The sequence below is a fragment of the Oryctolagus cuniculus genome, chromosome 1, assembly GCF_051225735.1.
Source record: "Oryctolagus cuniculus isolate XC-2025 breed Fujian yellow rabbit chromosome 1, ASM5122573v1, whole genome shotgun sequence".
Classification (NCBI taxonomy): Eukaryota; Metazoa; Chordata; class Mammalia; order Lagomorpha; family Leporidae; genus Oryctolagus; species Oryctolagus cuniculus.
The window spans coordinates 122,710,297-122,729,576 of record NC_142867.1 but is presented as its reverse complement, the minus strand read 5'-3'; the positions used below and the strand labels follow the sequence as shown (position 1 = coordinate 122,729,576).

Below are 19,280 nucleotides of genomic sequence, written 5' to 3'. Positions count from 1 at the left end.
TGCAGTGGCTGGGGTTGGCCCAGGACCAAAACCAGGAACTGGTAACTCAACATGGGTGTCAGGGACCCAATTACTTGAGACTTCTGCTGCTTCCCAGGGTCTGCATTGCCTAAAAGCTGTCGCTCCCCCTCTTTGCGGAGGAACGACACAGGACCCTGCGCTGTTCTTTTGTCTGCTCGGCCCTCCCCGGGTTTGCTGCTGGTTCTTCCCTGGTTGGCTGCCGTCCTTCCACCTCCGTGGAAGGGCGGTTCCCCCTGCCACTTTCCCCACTTCCGCAGGGGAGCGGCACACCGCCGGCCGGCTCTCTCGGGGGCTGCACAGGTGTTCCTTCAGATAGATGTTCCCGGTGCATGTTGTCTCTCTCCTCCTTTATAGTCCTCTTCCACCAATCCCAACTCTGCTACCCACACGCCAAGTACGCTGCTCTCCTCCAATCAGGAGCAGGTCCTGCAGCTTGTTGGTTGAACTGGAGGCAGCTGTGTAGAAGCTGTTACTCCCTTCTCAGCGCCATATTGTGGGAAAGCAGATGCATAGAATAAGTCTTAATTCGAGTAACAGTCTAGTCCGAGTTGCTCCCCACAAAAGCTAGAGTTCAGATGGAGCCGGAAGTCAAACTCATACTCTGATATGGGAGGCAGATGTCTCAACCGTTATGCTAAGTGCACATTTCTTCCCTCACTAATTTTTGTAGTGAATTAATCCCTCTCCCCTTTACCTTTTTAAAATTTTTAATTTGAGAGACACAGAAAGAGACAGACAGCTCTCATCCACTGGTCCATTCCCCCAGATGCCTGCAGTGTTAGGGATGGGCCAGGCTGAACCAGGAACTCAATCTGGGTCTCCCATGTGGGTGCTGGAGCCATCTGACCTGCTACCTTCCAGGGTCTGCATTAGCAGGAAGCTGGAATTGGGAACTAGAGCTGACAGTCCAACCCGGGTCCCACTATGGAATGTGGGTACCTAAACAGCACCTTAACCATCAAGCCAAACACCTGCTCCCCTCCCCCCTTTGCCTTTAACTTGCAAAACTAGGACATTCCCATTTTTTAGTAACTTTGGTTCCACCAGACACTACCAATTTAATTTGTCTTTGAAACTTCTTCCAGTGCCCCAGGTTCTTCAAAGCTGCACAGCATTCATTGAGAGATATGGCATCGTGGATGGAATATATCGTCTCTCTGGCGTTGCCTCCAATATCCAGAGACTACGGTACAGACGTTTTCATTTGCATTCCTGTTTCACTTACTAAAATGAAGTTATTTCAGAATTTAGTCATTTATTCTGATAACTATAATTTGCAGTAAAATAGTTTAGATGAAATAGGAAGTACTAGCCATATTATTCTCTGTGCATGTTTTTCTAAGTGGCATGACTTCATCTATAGTATCAGAACCAGACTGTAACCTCTGCAGAACCTGTTTTTTGTTTTTCACGATGTATGAAGATTTTAGCAAGTTGAATCTGAACCCATGACAACCATGAGAGGTGAAATTTACATTATAATGAATTTTCCTTTAGTTTTTATTGAAATTGTTAGGAGCCAAAGCTTTTCTAATCTCCTTTAACTCGAAGTCTTCAGTGTCTCTCAAGTGTGCATGGCTACCTATTCTGTATCCTCCCCAGGATCTTCTCTGAGCCACTAGCAATAGAAATCTTTCCTTAGTCATCCTCTTGGATTCTAGTCCATTCCTAATACGCTGTTATACTTTCTTTTTTTTTCCCATGATGGTGCATGGTGACTGCCATTCTCTAGGAATTTTAATAATTTCATTGACCTGAGAGTTCATCTCTGTTCTCAAGAATACGTGTTTGGAAACACTTAAATTGGTTCTTGTCCTAAAGACAGTTTCTATCTAGTTTCAGACGCAGGAAGCCTTATGTTCAGACACATGTTAGTTATCTGTGTAGAGGGTTAAGGGCTCTCATACACGTGGGCTACTATTAACTAGCCTCCTTGAGAGAGAATTTCACTTCATCTGCCTTTGTAGTTCAAGCACAACTGTCCTTTTACTCTAGTACTATTAAAATTTGATGTTAGCTGGGAATTGCTTCTTATCGCTTCTGACTTCCTTATCCTGCTTTAGTAAAGCATACCTGTGCTATACAGCTTGTGTCTGTAGAATTTCTATACATCCATATGGACCCAGTTGCCACTCAACCATAGTTTCTGGAATTGCCAAAATATTAGATATGCAAACTATTGGAAATTAGGAATCCTGATTTAAATCAGTGTGTTATAAGAGCTGCTTATTCATATGGGTTTTATGAGTTATTTTCCATTTAATATTAAAGTCATGCCCTTAATTTCTGTATAGAAAGATACCTGTCTTATGAAAAAACATCCAGTGACTGCTAAAGCACAGATATAATGTGTATGAAATATAATAACTTGGGGAAAAAAACAGCAACTTACTGAGGTAGAGGTGAACACTTTGGGACTTTCTGTTTTTAAGTCATGTACTTAGTTTCTTTCAGTAAAAATCATGTTATTTTTGTCTTCTTCTGTCTGTGTTAGTCATGAATTTGACTCTGAGCATGTCCCCGACCTGACAAAAGAGCCATATGTCCAAGACATCCACTCTGTGGGCTCTCTCTGCAAGCTGTACTTCCGAGAGCTCCCAAACCCTCTGCTCACCTACCAGCTGTATGAGAAATTTTCTGTGAGTACAAGTCATTCTGAACCAGGTTCTTTGTGAAGTTTTGCTGCAATTTTGTTCAAAACATGTAAAAATTATTTTGGTTATATGTAAGAAGTAGTTCTGTGACTAAAATGACTCCGTGAAAAAAAACATTATGGTTAACTAGACTAGTTTTTGCTGTTTTCACATTGTCATCCTTTTAGTTTCTGACTTTGAGCCATTAATCTTATCACCCTTATCTTACCTACAAGCTTTTTAAAAAACTGTATTTGAAAAGATGTTGTTGTTTCCATCACATAAAGGTGATTTATTTCCCTGATCCTGTGTTGTGCTTCCTTGCTATTTATCATCAGAGAGTAAAGAGTTAAGCTGAGTGAAAACTGAATTGAAAGTGAAGAACTTTTGTTTTTACCCACAAAACCTACTAGTTTATCTTGCATTGTGACTGTTACAGGATGCCGTTTCTGCAGCAACAGATGAAGAAAGGCTGATAAAAATTCATGATGTCATCCAGCAGCTCCCCCCGCCACACTACAGGTAAACTGTGTGTTGGAGTTAGAGGTAAAAAGGTAAAAGTAAAAAGGTAAAAAAGTTAGAGGTCAAAGTCAGCTCATATGTAAAAGTGGTTTTTCCTTTGAGTTTGTGGTTCTGACTCATTAAAGCTCCATTTTTCTGGAATGAGTTGTATTCATAAATAGGTCCATTCATATCTGTTTGTTTGCTTTGTATCTCCAGGGCCTGACATTGTGCTTAGCATCCAGTAGGTACTTAGGAAATGTTGTGTAAATGACTGAATACAGGAAAAAAGGAACGAATGAATGCTAAGTCTGGAATTTCTATTTTAGATTTTGTATTAGTTTTATAGTTGTTACTACTTTTCAGAAATTTTTACTTATTTACTTTTTAAAACCCAGTTTAATTTTTATCTTTGGACTCTCAGAAATATTTTTGTTTGTGTCTGAGAAGACCAGAATAAAACTGAAGCTATTTTGCTAGTGAGAGAAAGAAAACAGTAGAAACTTTGAAGTATAAAGAAGCAAAATATACATTTTAAAAATTCAGTTATTGGCAAAAAAAGCTAAATTTAGCAAAATATTTTGGTAATAAAAAGTAATTTGGTATTGTTTTTCAAGATGACTTTGATTATATATATTTTAAATCTCAGCACTAAATCAACAGTAATTATTTTAGAAGATTCATTTATTTAATTGAAAGGCAGAGTTATAGAGAGAGAGAGGGAGAGAAAGTGGGAGAGGTCCTCCAACTGCTGATTCACTTCCCAGTTGGCTGCAATGGCCAGGGCTGAGCCAGGCAAAGCCAGGATCCAGGAGCTTCATGCAATTCTCCCACATCTTGGACCATCTTCCGCTGCTTTTCACAGGTCATGAGCAGGGAGCTGGATTGGAAGTGGAGCAGCTGGGACTAGAACCGGCACCCATATGGGATACCAGTATCACAGGCAGTGGCTTTACCCCTTACACCACAATGCCAGTGCCAACACTAACATTTTTTAACCAGTACTAAAAATTAGCATACTATTCAGTCAGCTTTGTTGATATAAATGCATGATAGTTTGAGGGTAACAGCATAATCACATTGTACTACTTACTAATGGAGCCTGTCTTAAGAGGAGTGTGATGTAATCGAAGGACTCATGAGAGAATGAAAAAGAAAAACTCAAAGGAAATTAAGAGTTTTTGTGATGTAAACACAAAGAAATTGAGATATTTAGGCCTGAAAAGGAAGGCTCAGGAGGCAAATCTGATCAAAGACAGTTATTGGAACAATACCTTTAAGGGCCAAGATTACTAACTGATCAGAACAACTGAGTTCAATATAAAGAACATTAAATTTGATTGATGGACCTGAGTTTGAATTGCCAAACAAACTGTGTGACTTATCAACGCATCAGTCTTCCTATCTGTCAGCAGGATACAAGTAATGCCTTCTTAGGATGTTTTTAAGTGATAAAATCTGTGAGTGAGCCTGGCCTTTACTTTTAAAAAAATAAATAAAGCATAGCAACACAGATGATTCAAGTTAAGCCAATGCCTCTTGACTTGGAAAAAAATATTTTTTAAAGGTTTATTTATTTATTTGAGAGAGAGAGAGAGAAGAAAGAGAAAGGTCTTCCATCTGCTGGTTCACTCCCCAAATGGCTACAATGGTCAGGGCTGGGGCCAGCCTGAAGCCCAGAGCCAGGAGCTTCAGCCAGGTCTCCCATATGGGTGACAGGCCCAGATACTTGGGCCATCCTCCACTGCTTTCCTAGACCATTAGCAGGGAGCTGGGTCGGAAGTAGAGCAGCTGGGACTCGAACCAACACCCATATGGGTTGCTGGCATTGCAGGTGGTGGCTTTAACCGCTATGCTATAGTGCTGGCCCCTTGACTTGAAAATTGTGTATGAAGGATGATATAAATACCTATTTCCTGCACACTGAGAGGAAACTAGCAATATGACGAACGTACAGGGTTTTGGAAGTCAAGCCGCATGCAAAGCTCCACACTTCTTCATACCCAACTTCTCTGCCAATTCTTAGTTCTGGAGTTGATGCCCTGTTTTTAAATAGCATGTTTATGTTTGCAGCTCTTCAGTTTTTACTTTTTTATACTATTTTTGCTTTCCTTTTATGGTAAATCAAGATTTAACTCTCTGATAGCCTCTTCTCCCCGGTATCATCTTCAGAGTCTAGTTATTTATCTAGTCTAGTTATCGCCATTTGGGCTTAAATTCACAGCCCCTGCTAATAATGTACTAGGATTGTATTTCCTTTCTGGTACAACTTGTTGTGTCTGCTGGAGAGCTTTGTGGCTTGCTGGGTGTCTGTTCGTCGCTAGCTTACCCACCAGACGCTGGCAGAACTACTGACGTTCTGTCGGTGTGTGCAGCCATGGCAAGCAGCTTTTCACCTCTTATTTTTCTTCTTCCTTTTTTTTTAACTTTTATTTAATGAATATAAATTTCCAAGTACAGCTTATGGATTACAATGGCTTCCCCCCAATAACGTCCCTCCCACCCGCAACCCTCCCCCTTCCCACTCTCTCTCCCGTTCCATTCACATCAAGATTCATTTTCGATTCTCTTTATATACAGAAGATCAGTTTAGCATACATTAAGTAAAGATTTCAACAGTTTGCTCCCACACAGAAACATAAAGTGAAAAATACTGTTTGAGTACTAGTTATAGCATTAAATCTCAATGTACAGCACACTAAGGACAGAGATCCTACATGAGGAGTAAGTGCACAGTGACTCCTGTTGTTGACTTAACAAATTGACACTCTTGTTTATGGCCTCAGTAATCACCCTAGGCTCTTGTCATGAGTTTCCAAGGCTATGGAAGCCCCCTGAGTTCACCGACTCTGATCATATTTAGACAAGGCCATGGTCAAAGTGGAAGTTCTCTCCTCCCTTCAGAGAAAGGTACCTCCTTCTTTGATGACCTGTTCTTTCCACTGGGATCTCACTCGTGGAGATCTTTCATTTAGGTCCCCCACCCCCCGAATGTCTTGGCTTTCCATGCCTGAAATACTCTCATGGGCTTTTCAGCTGGATCCACATGCCTTAAGGGCTAATTCTGAGGCCAGAGTGCTGTTTAGGACATCTGCCATTCTATGGGTCTGCTGTGTATCTCACTTTCCATGTTGGATCGTTCTCTCCCTTTTTTATTCTATCAGATCGTTCTCTCCCTTTTTTATTCTATCAGCTAGTATTTGCAGACACTAGTCTTGTTTATGTGATCCCTTTGGTTCTTAGTCATATCATTATGATCAATTGTGAACAGAAATTGATCACTTGGACTAGTGAGATGGCATTGGTACATGCCACCTTGATGGGATTGAATTGGAATCCCCTGGTATGTTTCTAACTCTACCGTTTGAGGTAAGTCAGCTTGAACATGTCCCGAATTACACATCTCTTCCCTCTCATTCCCACTCTTATATTTAACAGCGATCACTTTTCAGTTAAGTTTCAACACTTGAGAATAATTGTGTATTGATTACAGTATTCAACCAAAAGTATTAAGTAGAACAAACAAAAAAAAAATACTAAGAGGGATAACATACTAAGTTGTTCATCAACAGTCAGGGTGAGGGCTGATCAAGATACCGTTTCTCATAGTGTTCATTTCACTTCAACAGGTTTCCTTTTTGGTGCTCAGTTAGTTGTCACCTATCAGGGAGAACATGTGGTAAACATCATTCCAGCACCTTTTGTCCCCTGCGTCAGTGAGACTCAAAGTTCTCTAGATCTGCAGTGACCCTGTCAAGCCCCACCCTGCCCTTTGGCTGACCACTCCCTTCACCTCCTTCATGAGACAGAACCTTTCTTTTCTGTGTCTCCTGTCACCTTCCTTGTTTTTACTCCCAGTTTTTGTAGTTTAAATCCTGAGAAAAGCTTTAAGAGGTAAATTTTTAAAGATCTTGATACCTGAAAATACTTATTCTATTGCGTGTAATTGAAAGTTAGCTATATCAATTTAGTGTATAAGTAATTTTTTGCCTCATAATTTTGAAAGCATCTACCAAAAACTGCTACAGCGAAGTCTGGTCCTAATGTGTGTCACTTTTTGGGATGACCTGTCTTCTTTTGTTTCTGTGCTTTCTAGAGGCTTGCAGATTCAGAACATAACCTGCTTGGTCAGTGCTCACCTTGACATATCTTACATAGAGATTATTTTTAATTCTTTGCTTTGGACAGTTCGTGGGTCTTTTCTAGGTGGACACTCAAGTTTTTCAGCTCTGGGAGATTTTCTTGTATTATTTTGTTGATGGTGCTCATTACAATTTAATCCCGATCTTTTATTCTCTTTCTGGCATTGTTTTAACTCTTGAACCAACCCTTTTATTTCCTCACCTTCCCTTTGTCAGTTTCTACCTATGGATTTTTCTCCAGTTCTTCTGTTTTTTTTTTTTTTTTTTTTAAACATTTATTTATGGAGCCAACACTGTGGCAATGTGTGTGGGGCCACCACTTGTAGCACCAATATTCCCATATGAGTCCTGGATGCTCCACGTTCAATCCAGGTCTCTGCTAATGCACCTGGGAAGGCAGTGGAGGGATGGCCTAAATGCTTGATCCTCTGCACCCACGTGGGAGAGCTGGATGAAGCTCCTGGCTCCTGGCTTTGGCCTGGCTTAGCCCCGACTGTTGTAGTCGTATGAGGAATAATCCAGCAGATGAAACACCTCTCTCTCTGTTTCTCCCTCTCTGTCTATAACTCTGCCTTTCAAATGAATAAATAAATCTTTAAAAAATTTAAAAATTAGGGGCCAGTGCTGTGGCTCAGTAGGTTGGTTAATCCTCTGCCTGCAGTGCCAGCATCCCATGTGGGTGCTGGTTCTAGTCTCGGCTGTTCATCTTCCCATCCAGCTCTCTGTTATGGCCTAGGATAGCAGTAGAAGATGGCCCAAGCTCTTGGGCCCCTGCACCCACATAGGAGACCCGGAAGAAGCTCCTGGCTCCTGGCTTCAGATCGGTGCAGCTCCGGCTGTTGCAACTATTGACGAGTGAACCAGTGGACAGAAGACCTTTCTCTCTATCTCTCTCTCCCACTGTCTGTAACTCTGCCTCTTAAATAAATAAATAAAATCTTGAAACATTTTTAAAATTATTTATAATTAGATGGGTGAATGAAACAGCTATATTTGATTGTTTTCATTTGCATTTCTTCTTTTAAGATTTATTAATTTTTTATTTGAAGGGCAGAGTGACAGAGAACTTCCATCCACTGGTTCACTGCCCAGATGGCAACAGTGGGACTCCAAATGGCACACTGGGGTATGGAATGCAGGGGTCAGAAGCAGCAGTTTAACCTGCTGCACCACAGTGCCTGGCCCCTAATTTGCATTCCCTACAAAATACCTTTCTAAAGACCTTTGATCTCTCTTTTCCTTTATCTGTCACTCCAATAATAAGTTTTATGTTTTTTTTTTTTCCTTTCTTCAAAAAAAGTATTTAGTTACTTATTTGAAAGGCAGAGTCACAGAGGCAGGGATAGGAAGGAGAGACAGATCTTCCATCCACTCCCATCCCAAATGTCCTCAGTAGCTGGAGCTGGGCCAGTCTGAAGCCAGGAGCTTCTTCTGGGTCTCTCATGTGGGCACAGGGGCCCAAGGACTTGGCCATTTTCCTATGCTTTCCTAGGCCATAGCAGGGAGCTGGATTGGAAGTGGAGCAGCTGGGGCTCGATCCAGTGCCCATATGGGATGCCGGTGCCGCAGGCAGTGGCTTTACCTGATATGCCACAGCACCGGCCCCTTTATGTTGTTTTCTAAACACATTTCTCAAGCTTTCTACCTCTACATGGTCCCAGGTCAATGGCACTTGTCTCTCTGCCTCCCTTTCCTTATTGAACTGTGTCCAGGAGGGACAGAGAAGCACTGTAGGGCAGACAGAGTAGTCGCTCTTGAATGGGCAGGGACTTCGCAGCCATGCTGATGTTGATCTGAATCCCAACACTGGCACTACTCGTCTGTGTGACCTTCAGTAAGCTGTTACTTCCTCCTTTACAGGAGGGAGGTGATTCTGTTCTTCCTAAGGTTATCGTGAGAATTAAATTAGACCCCTGTAAAAAAAAGCCTAGTATAACTGTTATCTTCTCCTGTTCCTGTTGGGCCCATCTGAATCATTGTGGCTCATATAGAGACCATAATTTAACTTGCAATACTGTTTGAAATCATGAATCTTTTATTTCCTTCTCATTTGTTGTCTTTAGTAATTTTAATTCCTTTATAGTTAGGTAGGGACACTTTGAGACAAGGTTACTAATAGGTAATATGTGTGTGTGTGTGTGTGTGTGTGTGGTTTTCATCTGGTTTAATTTATATTTAAGCTGATGTTCTTTTTTCAAAAATACTCTGTTGCTTAATCTCAATATATTTGGAATTGTTTAAATAAAGCAAATAATGAATGGACAAGATAAACTAGAGTATCAGGATTTCAGGTAGGGTCTTTATTCCAAAAATGTATTTTTAATTCAAATATTATTTTAAAGGTTTTTAGGCTTGTAAAATACTACTGTTTTCTTGAATAGAAGAACTGTTCAAATCCTTTCCTATTCTGCTGCTGCAAGTAGGAAAGTATAACTTCAAAATATCATTTGGTTATAAAACTAGCTTTTGTGGAGGATTCGCATCTCACAGTAGGCCGTAAAAAACAATTAGTAGGATTTGAATAGGCTCATTTTTCATTTTGCTCTTGAAAACTTATAAATAGGTGGGCTCTCATGGTCTGTGTTGCTACATGATGTTTCTTTCATCTTCCAGAACACTGGAGTTCCTGATGAGACATTTGTCTCTTCTGGCTGACTACTGCTCCATCACAAATATGCATGCCAAAAACCTAGCAATTGTTTGGGCTCCAAACTTGCTAAGGTAATTTATATTTGACTTAATGACCTTTAGAAAAACCGATTATATTAAATAAAAGTCTTAGTTCATCAGTATTCCTTAAGGAAAAATTTTAAAAGTAGAACAAATATTTTTTATTGGTATCTCCCTAAAATAGGCGACTGGGGTTTAGTTAAGGAATTGTAAAAGTACGATCTCTTCCTCTGGCCTGGCTTTGATGTGATCATGGAGACAGACTGTTCTTCAAGACTGCTGTCTTGGCCTCTGATGGGAATGTTGTTTACCTCCCAGGTCGAAGCAGATAGAATCTGCCTGCTTCAGCGGAACAGCGGCCTTCATGGAAGTGAGGATTCAGTCTGTGGTTGTTGAGTTCATCCTCAATCACGTGGATGTGCTCTTCAGTGGCAAAATCAGTGCAGTCATGCAGGAAGGGGCAGGTAAGGCCCGAGGGACTTGGTCCACTGGCGGGGACACAGAGCTGAGCTTTTAGGAATGGAAGACTAGGTATTTCTTAACTTGATTAAAAAAGATACTTTTTTTGTTAGAAGGCAGCCAGTTTATATCTGTCTTCCAGAATGAACATTTGACAGTTAATTTTGTGTGTTTATAGTAAGTACTACGTACTAGACCCACTGTGGGCAAAGTTCATGACACATTAAAAAAAACACCCTGTCACCTATTATTGATGTATATAGAAGTATAATATGGAGCAGAAGAAGAAAAATTCCTTCCAAAACTAAAAATATTTGAGTGCTATCCTTTCCTGGTAATTTTTAAGAATGGGAAATAGTTAAATTATTAAAAATTACATATATGGTTATGCCTCACTGTTAACACGACTTGGTATGTCACCTTCTATTTCTCACTCAGTATAAAGCATTATAGCTGTGCTATTTAAAAAACTTGAAGAAAATTAGAGACAACACCAAGAGCTAGATGGATGGGGAGACAGGCAGAAAGACAGGTGTTCACACAAAGCTGAGTCTTCACCGCTTGCCTTCTCTTTTGAAGCTTCTCTATCAAGGCCCAAGTCCCTGCTGGTGTCCTCCCCGTCCACTAAGCTGTTGACATTGGAGGAAGCCCAGGCGCGGACACAAGCTCAGGTCAATTCTCCAATTGTGACTGAAAATAAATACATTGAAGTTGGAGAAGGACCTGCAGCACTTCAGGGAAAATTTCATACCATAATTGAGTTCCCACTGGAAAGGTAAATTTCATTAAATCCTATTTAAGATCTGGTTTTCTTCGCTGTGTAATATTTTTGTTTTCCTATTTTGTGTATTAGTATTTTCTTTAAAGATTTATTTATTTATTTGAAAGGCAGAATGACAGCAGCAGGGGCAGCGGGAGGAGGGAGGAGAAAAGGAAAGATCTTCTACCTGCTGGTTCAGTCCCCAGATGGCCAGCAGGCAGGAACTCCATTCTGGACTCCCAGGTGGTTGACAGGGGTTCAAGCACTCTGGCCATCATCCACCACTTTCCCAGGCACATCAGCAAGGAACTGGACCAGCAGTAGAGCATCCAGGACTCAAACTGGCTTATTCTACTATGTTATAATGCTAGCTCCTGTGTTTTGGTATTACTATATAATTTTTTAAATTTATTTATTTCAGAGGTAGAGTTATAGACAGTGAGGGAAAAACAGAGAGAAAGGTCTTCCGTCCGTTGGTTCACTCCCCAAATGGCCACAAAGGCTGGAGCTACACTGGTCCAAAGCCAGGAGCCGGGTGCTTCTTCCCTGTCTCCCATGTGGATACAGCGGCCCAAGGACTTGGGCCATCTTCCACTGCTTTCCCAGGCCACAGCAGAGAGCTGGATCGGAAGAGAAGCAGCCGGGACTCAAACCAGCGCCCATATGGGATGCTGGCACCACAGGCAGAGGATTAACCTACTGCACCATGGCTCCGGCCCCTGGTATTACTATATTAAATTCTGGGCCATTCCCAAGAAAACCTGTTCATTTGAATATACATAATACTTAACCCTTCCTCAGGAGTGACACTAGGATTTTTAGCAAAGCATTATAACATTGTGTGATTTTTGAAAAGAAAAAAGTCAATTATACAGGGAAAATAGCTAGGAAAAATTAAGAACTTCCACTATGTGTGCTTGATTTTTCTCTGTGAGACATGCTTTGAGGTTTATTCCGAAATTAGTTGTATTGGAACAGATTATTCAGAAGGTAATGAACGGACAGTGACTCGTGGGCCATTGATTCCACATTAAGACTCCCAGCAGCAGCAGAAGCAGCACCTGGTGATTCTGTGAAGGCAAATCCTCGTCTACCCCAGACCCACTGAATCAAAAACTCTGGGAGTGGGGCCCAGCCAGTCAGTCTTTCCTCCAGCTTCTCCAGGCCATTCTGGTGTGTGCTAACCTTTGAAAACCACTGCAGGGGTAGGCACTCTCTCAGTGTCCCTTCCGGCTCTGAAATTCTCCATTTCTCTGAAGAAATGATGATACCATAGTTTCTCTGTCTTCTTTACAAGGTTATTGTGGGAAGACTCGGATGTAAGAATTAGTTTGATGTCTCTGCTACTCCCTTGGCTATTAGAAATCAATGAAGTATTCTACTTTCCTGGACTGGGTCATACTAATAAAACCTTTGAATTTCTTCTTTGCATATTTTAGTATACTCCTCTAACTTCCAGTCAACTTCCCATGACTAAAAATGTTCTGACAGCAAAAACGTGGAGCATAGTCTTCTACTTATTTGTCATTCCAGCTTTGTCTTCACATTTTGGTTTTATATTTTATCTCCATAATTTACTCATAGACTGTTTTTAAGTTTTATTTTGTGCTTAGATACCTCTCTCTCTCTCTCTCTCTCTTTCAACTTTATTTCTTTACTTTAAAAAGCAGAAAGAGATGCACAGAATTCCCACGTGCTGGTTCACTCCCCAGATGCCCACAATGGCTGCTCCTAGGCTAGGCCATAGCTGGGAACTGGGAACTCAATCCAGATCTCCCATCTGGGTGGGGAAGACCCAACTACTTGGGCTGTTACTTGCTGCCTCCCAGGATGTACACTAGTAAGAAGCTAGAATTAGAAGTGGAGCTGGGACTTGAACCCAGGCACTCCAGTATGTGATACAGGTAATGTAGATATCCTTACTGAAGTCATAACAGCCAGGCCAAACACTTGCTGCCGTCAATTCTCTTCATAAAGTAGTAGTTAAAGAGAGTTGGTGTTGGAATGTAAACAGACCTGGCATTTAGTAGTTCATAATGTTAGAGTAGTTATTTCAATTTCTTACTGTTTTATTAATTTTTTGATTTTAAGTTTTTGGCAGGTTTAGTGTACTTTGTTAGATACAATTCTGAGAACATAATGATATTCTCGGCCTCTCTCCCTTCCAGCCTCCCTCCTTCTCCCTTTCTTTTTTTTTTAGTTTTTGAGATAACATCTTTTAAATTTACATTACAGTAAAAAGGCTTAATACTTCACCAAATAAGAAGTTTAACAAGTAAAAAACCAAAAGACCTAGTTTAGTGGGGATATAGAAAATGGCTATAAACAATAATTGAATGGAAAAAATGACCATTTGACCATATACAGTAAATCTGAAAGCAATCACAGATGATTAAAACTGTAGTAGTATAACATTCTTAACCATTGGTTTCACGAAGGTAGAAAACAAAGTTTTACAAAAGTATTTGCAGCAGTAAGCTGTAAAATGAGGATAATTGTACCTGCCTCATGTGGTTCTTTCTGATTCAAGGGTTTACATGTGTAAGGCAGTTAGCACCGTGTCTGGCATTAGTGTGTGATACTTGCTATTCTTTTCTTTTCTGCTCTTATTCTCTCTGCTCACCCCTAAAATATTGTCAACTCTGTTTTATTTGTGGAGGCTTAATATTTTCTACCTGCAGATATCTCTTGTCCCCACTTGTTTTGCAGATTAGGAGGCTGAATCTGAAGTTATGTATAAGAATGAGCATTGTGGACCAGTTACTGGCATTAAAGTCTGCACATGCAGTGTCTTCCACGCTTTCACTGCACTGTGCTGAGTGTGCTGTGTGGAAGGAGGGTGTCTGCCCCCTGTTCAGCTGTGTTTCTGTGGCTGGTTCTTGGTATCGTTTGCTCTTTCTTTTTCTAGAGCAGGAGATGGATCGTTGGCTCTCTGAATGCTGAGGATTAATTGTCTTCTCTCTCACAGAAAGAGGCCTCAAACCAAGATGAAGAAGTCTCCCGTTGGCAGTTGGCGCTCCTTTTTCAACCTGGGGAAGTCGTCTTCCGTTTCTAAGCGGAAGTTGCAGCGCAATGAGAGCGAGCCTTCAGAGATGAAAGCTATGGCCCTGAAAGGTAAGGGCTTCACAGCTGTCCCGCATCCTGCTGCTCACAGAGCACTTTGCCCTGAAGGGGCCGCTCCTGCTGCCCCGGTAGGCACGGATGCCACGTAGTATTGTTGTAATAGGCTTCAGTATCATATGGCCACATAGATGGTCTTCTTTTACCAATTCTTTATTCCTAACTTGAAAGATGACATAAATTATACTCCTAGGCATGGATTTCAATTTTTTTTGCACCACTGTAGGCTTACCTTTTAATTGTTCCCCATGAACTTTTTGAAGTACCTGCATATGTGAATATGTAAAAATAACCAATTTGTTAAGGAAGCTCTATAAATTACATATGGATTAAAAATTCACAACACTTTTGTATCATAGCTTGTCTATAGTTTGTAGTAAGTACTGCTCTGGTATTTAAATTTATCGGTATATATTTTCATAGATTTTTAAAATGACAAACTGATTAAATAGGCCTTTTGAGTTTGTAATGCTTATGACTAAAGACACTTTATTTTTAGTAGGTGACTCAGTAATGAGAGTATGTTGTTGGAAAAATAAATCTTTTATTGTTGAATAAAGCTTTTTTAAAATTAGTTTAAAACTCATATTCTACTGATAGTAACATCTTCTGAATCTAGGAGGGCTAGTAATACTTCCTTTCCAGGTAATGTTAGAAGTATCACAGTTCATTTCCTACATTACTCATTCAGCTTGTAATCATGCACTCACTAAGTCTGTGCTAGATACTTGGATAGCAAGCTCTGCAGGTAGAAAGCAAAGTAAGGTGGTGCCTTTGCCCTCAGCATGTAACCCTATGTGTAAGAAAATAGATTTCAGTACTGAACATAGTTACTGGAATAGAGGTTTGTATAAGGTGTTTGTATTAGGAAGTGTCCATTCTTGTTGGGGAGGGAATAGTGGTCAGATAAGATAGCCTTGACGTGGGCTTTAGGGATTGGCCTAATCACATGGGACTAAGAGGTATTTCTGAGATGGAGGAGAGTGAGAAGAGAAGTAGATTGGGGGCTGAATTCTGGAGAAAAGCAGTGTATGAAGAACTGGAAGAGAAGAGCTGTCCTGGGAGGAGAGCGAAAGGAAGTGATTACAAGGGTAGACAAAGGACAGAGACTGCACTAATCCTTCAGGGGAGGAAGGTCTTAACAGAAGTGTCGGCGGTGTCAAAGGCCACCAAAGGATGAGAGAGGATGGAGACATTTAGCAAACGAAATTCAGCATACATAATTAAAGTGCCTGCGTTAATATCCAAGGGCTGTCGTGAAAATTACCACTAATTGAGTGGCTTCCAGCAGTTCTCTGTCTGCTCCAGGAAGAGTCCTTTCTTACCTCTCCCCAGTGGCTCCTGACATTCCTTGGCTTGTGGCAGGATCACGCCAGACTCTGCCTCCTCCGTGCAGCCTTTTCCTGTGTGTCTCTGTGTCCTCAGCTGGTCTTTCTTTTTTAAACTCCAGGATCCTGATCCCAGTTTCCAGAGCTGGGCTCTTCCAAAGCCAGGAGCCTGGAGCTTCCCCCAGGTCTCCCACACGGGTGCAGGGGCCCAAGGACTTGGGCCATCTTCTACTGCTTTCCCAAGCCATCAGCAGAGAGCTGGTTGGAAATGGAGCAGCCAGGACCTGAACCGATGCCCATCTAGGATAGTGGCACTTCAGGAGGCGGCCTTACCCGCCACACCACAGCACCAGCCCCTTACCTACTCTTAAACGGACACTGATCGGGCCTGGCACTATGGTGTAGGGATAAAGCTGCTGCCTGCTGTGCCAGCATCCCATATGGGTGCTGGTTCAAGTCCTGGCTCCTCCACTTCAATCCTGCTCTCTGCTATGGCCTGGGAAAGCAGTGGAAGATGGCCCAAGTTTTTGGGCCCCTGCACCCACATGGGAGACCCAGATGAAGCTCCTGGCTCCTGGCTTCAGACTGGCCCAGCAACCATTTGAGGAGAAAACCAGTGGATGAAAGATCTCTTTCTCTTAGTCTCCCCTCTCTCTCACTGTAACTCCACCTTGCAAATACATGTAACAAAAGAGGAACACCAGTCATTGAGTTTAAGGTCTTTCTAATTCAGTACAATGCCTTCTTAAGATATGATATTTGTCTTCAGGAAATAAACAAGAAAGAAAAGTCTTTTAGTTCATCTCTGTGCTCAGGTTCATAATCCTTTAGAATCAAGTTCAGAATCCTTTCCAAAATTTGCATATGGTCCTGTCTAAATACCATCAGAGTTTGTGGACTCAAAAGGCTTCCATAGCCTTGGCAGCTGTTAAATCAACAACAGGAGTCACTGTTCATTTACTCCCCATGTTGGACCTCTGTACTTAATGAGGTATACTATGAGAATTAATGGTAAAACTTGTCCTCTTCAAACTGTACTTTATACTTTGTGTGCTGTAAGCTGTTGAAATCTCTACTTAGTATAGAGTTTATCTTCTGTATATAAAGTCAATTAAAAATGAATCTTAATGAAGAATAGAATGGGAGCGGAAGTAGGAGGTGGAATGGGAGAAAGGGTGGGAGTGTGGGAATGGGGGGAAGAACCACTATATTCCTAAAAGCTGTACCTATGAAACTTGTATTCATTAAATAAAAACTCTAAAAAAACTTTCCGTAGTGAAAACAGTACAACAGCAAATTGAATATGACCACCAAAGGCACAGCTACTAATTCTTGGAAGTGTCAGCATGAGTCAGGGAAAAATGCTGATCCTTTATTTGCTACACGTGCAACAGATGTCACAACTTCACACTGTCTGGTTTTGATTCTTCAGGTGGCAGGGCAGAGGGAGCCCTCCGTTCAGCTAAAAGTGAGGAATCTCTTACTTCTCTCCATGCAGTTGATGGTAAGATGGAAGGAATCCATCGTTTTATTGTGTGCTATGTTGCATAAAAGAACACAGCCATTTGAGTATATTTTAATATCAATTTAGTATTGTTCAGACTGAAATTTATTGATGTTTTAATATGGATGTAGTCTTACTGTTTTCACTTCTGGCATAATTGCTGTTGAGTTTATATAAAAATAGCTGAGATGTTTAAGTTAACCATTCATATTTATTATAACCTATTGAAAATTGGTGTTATTGCGCTTTTCTTCTTTACGTTTCACTACGGGAGCACCATGTTAAAAGTACAACATTGGCCGGCGCCGCGGCTCACTAGGCTAATCCTCCACCAAGCGGTGCCGGCACACAGTGTTCTAGTCCCGGTCGGGGCACCGGATTCTGTCCCAGTTGCCCCTCTTCCAGGTCAGCTCTCTGCTGTGGCCAGGGAGTGCAGTGGAGGATGGCCCAAGTGCTTGGGCCCTGCACCCCATGGGAGACCAGGATAAGTACCTGGCTCCTGCCATCGGATCAGCGCTGTGTGCCGGCCGCAGCGCACTGGCCGTGGTGGCCATTGGAGGGTGAACCAACGGCAAAAGGAAGACCTTTCTCTCTGTCTCTCTCACTGTCCACTCTGCCTGTCAAAAAAAAAAAAAAGTACAACATTAGGGGCCACCGCGGTGGCTCACTTGGTTAATCCTCCACCTGCAGTGCCGGCATCCCATATGGGCGCCGGGTTCTAGTTCCGGTTGCTCCTCTTCCAGTCCAGCTCTCTGCTGTGGCCCGGGAAGGCAGTGGAGGATGGCCCAAGTGCTTGTGTGTCTGCACCCAGGTGGGAGACCAGGAAGAAGCACCTGGCTCCTGGCTTCGGATCAGCATAGCTCTGGCCATGGCGGCCATTTGGGGGATGAACCAATGGAAGGAAGACCTTTCTCTCTGTCTCTCTCTCTCACTGTCTAACTCTATCTGTCAAATAAAAAAAAAAAAAGTACAACATTAAGCCATTTTGTTATTTGGACCAGTATTTTGTCATGCAAATGGCTTAACATGGTGTTAAATTTCATAGATCAGGTTGAAAACAGAAATGTCATTAATTTTTCTGAGGATAATTACCACCTGAAGAAGGCAACTTGAACTGAATCCATTTATATGGGGACCCAAATTTCATGGTAAATAGTGAAAAAGGGTTGATTGCAACAGAACTTGAAAAAGAATTATAAAACGAACTTTATGCTGAATTTTCTGTTTAGGATAAGTTTGATTATAGCTGCAGTTCTATTAATTTGTAGAATAAGAAATTACTTCACAGTGTTAATTTGGAATAAGTTATTTATTTATAAAAAAAAAAAAACATGCAAAGTGCAACAGAACACCCTTTACTTGATGTTTGGCCTGTGCGTTGGGACTAGAAAGCAGGTCATTTTTGCAAAACTGGTGATAGATACTTTGATGTCTCAAGTCATGATCTTCAAATCATGCTCTTTGGAAGTATCCTGGGCTCTCATCATCCTGTTCAGATTTCTTGTCTTCATTTAAAAGCATTAACTGCTAGCTCTTCATAGACTACCAGCTTTGCTTGTGATTCAAGGGGTTCTCCCACATCACTTTCAGGGGCTTACATCTTGCTGGCCAGTTTTCCAAGATTCTCAGTGAAACTCCAGTCCAGAATCTACAAAATCTGTGTGGCGGTTTGGGTAGATGCTAATGTTCAGCAGAAAATAATTTTGGGGTGGGGATTAGTTTTATAATGCTCAGTATATTAGTGAATGTATTTGTGTTAGTTTCTGCCTTGATACAGTACATGTTCATTATGCCAGCTGTCATTTTTCTAATGGAATGGAGGTTCCCTTTTCACCAGTTGTACTTTATCAGGATCACATATGTTCTTCTACACTTGAGGAACATAAAGCCTGTTCTTTTAGAGAGAAAAATGAGATTATTTTTAAATATCTGAAAGGAGTCCTAAAACACATGTAAATATTCTATGTGTTTGTGAAGATTTTCTTAGAAGAGAATTTTTTTGAAAAATGTGGATATTATAAAGACATTTCCCCACCAAAAAAAACAACCTTCTTACTGTTACATATCTAAAGTGCTACTTCAAGTTATAATTCTACCTCACAAGTCATGTGTAAGTTTGGGAATAAAATTAGACAAAGAAAT

At 41.2% G+C, this 19,280-nt stretch overlaps 1 protein-coding gene across 7 annotated transcripts in view; it reads left to right on the top strand.

Moving 5' to 3' along the window:
- ARHGAP32 (Rho GTPase activating protein 32) overlaps window positions 1-19,280 on the top strand; it is a 318,906-nt gene that overhangs the window by 289,416 nt on the left and 10,210 nt on the right. For all 7 annotated transcript variants that reach the window (XM_070048334.2, XM_070048333.2, XM_089314208.1 and 4 more), the window contains 8 exons: window positions 1,107-1,209; window positions 2,516-2,660; window positions 3,094-3,176; window positions 9,911-10,018; window positions 10,286-10,431; window positions 11,006-11,201; window positions 14,155-14,300; window positions 17,067-17,138. In XM_070048334.2, coding sequence (XP_069904435.1) covers window positions 1,107-1,209; window positions 2,516-2,660; window positions 3,094-3,176; window positions 9,911-10,018; window positions 10,286-10,431; window positions 11,006-11,201; window positions 14,155-14,300; window positions 17,067-17,138 — 999 coding nt within the window. The remainder of the gene's footprint in view (window positions 1-1,106; window positions 1,210-2,515; window positions 2,661-3,093; window positions 3,177-9,910; window positions 10,019-10,285; window positions 10,432-11,005; window positions 11,202-14,154; window positions 14,301-17,066; window positions 17,139-19,280) is intronic.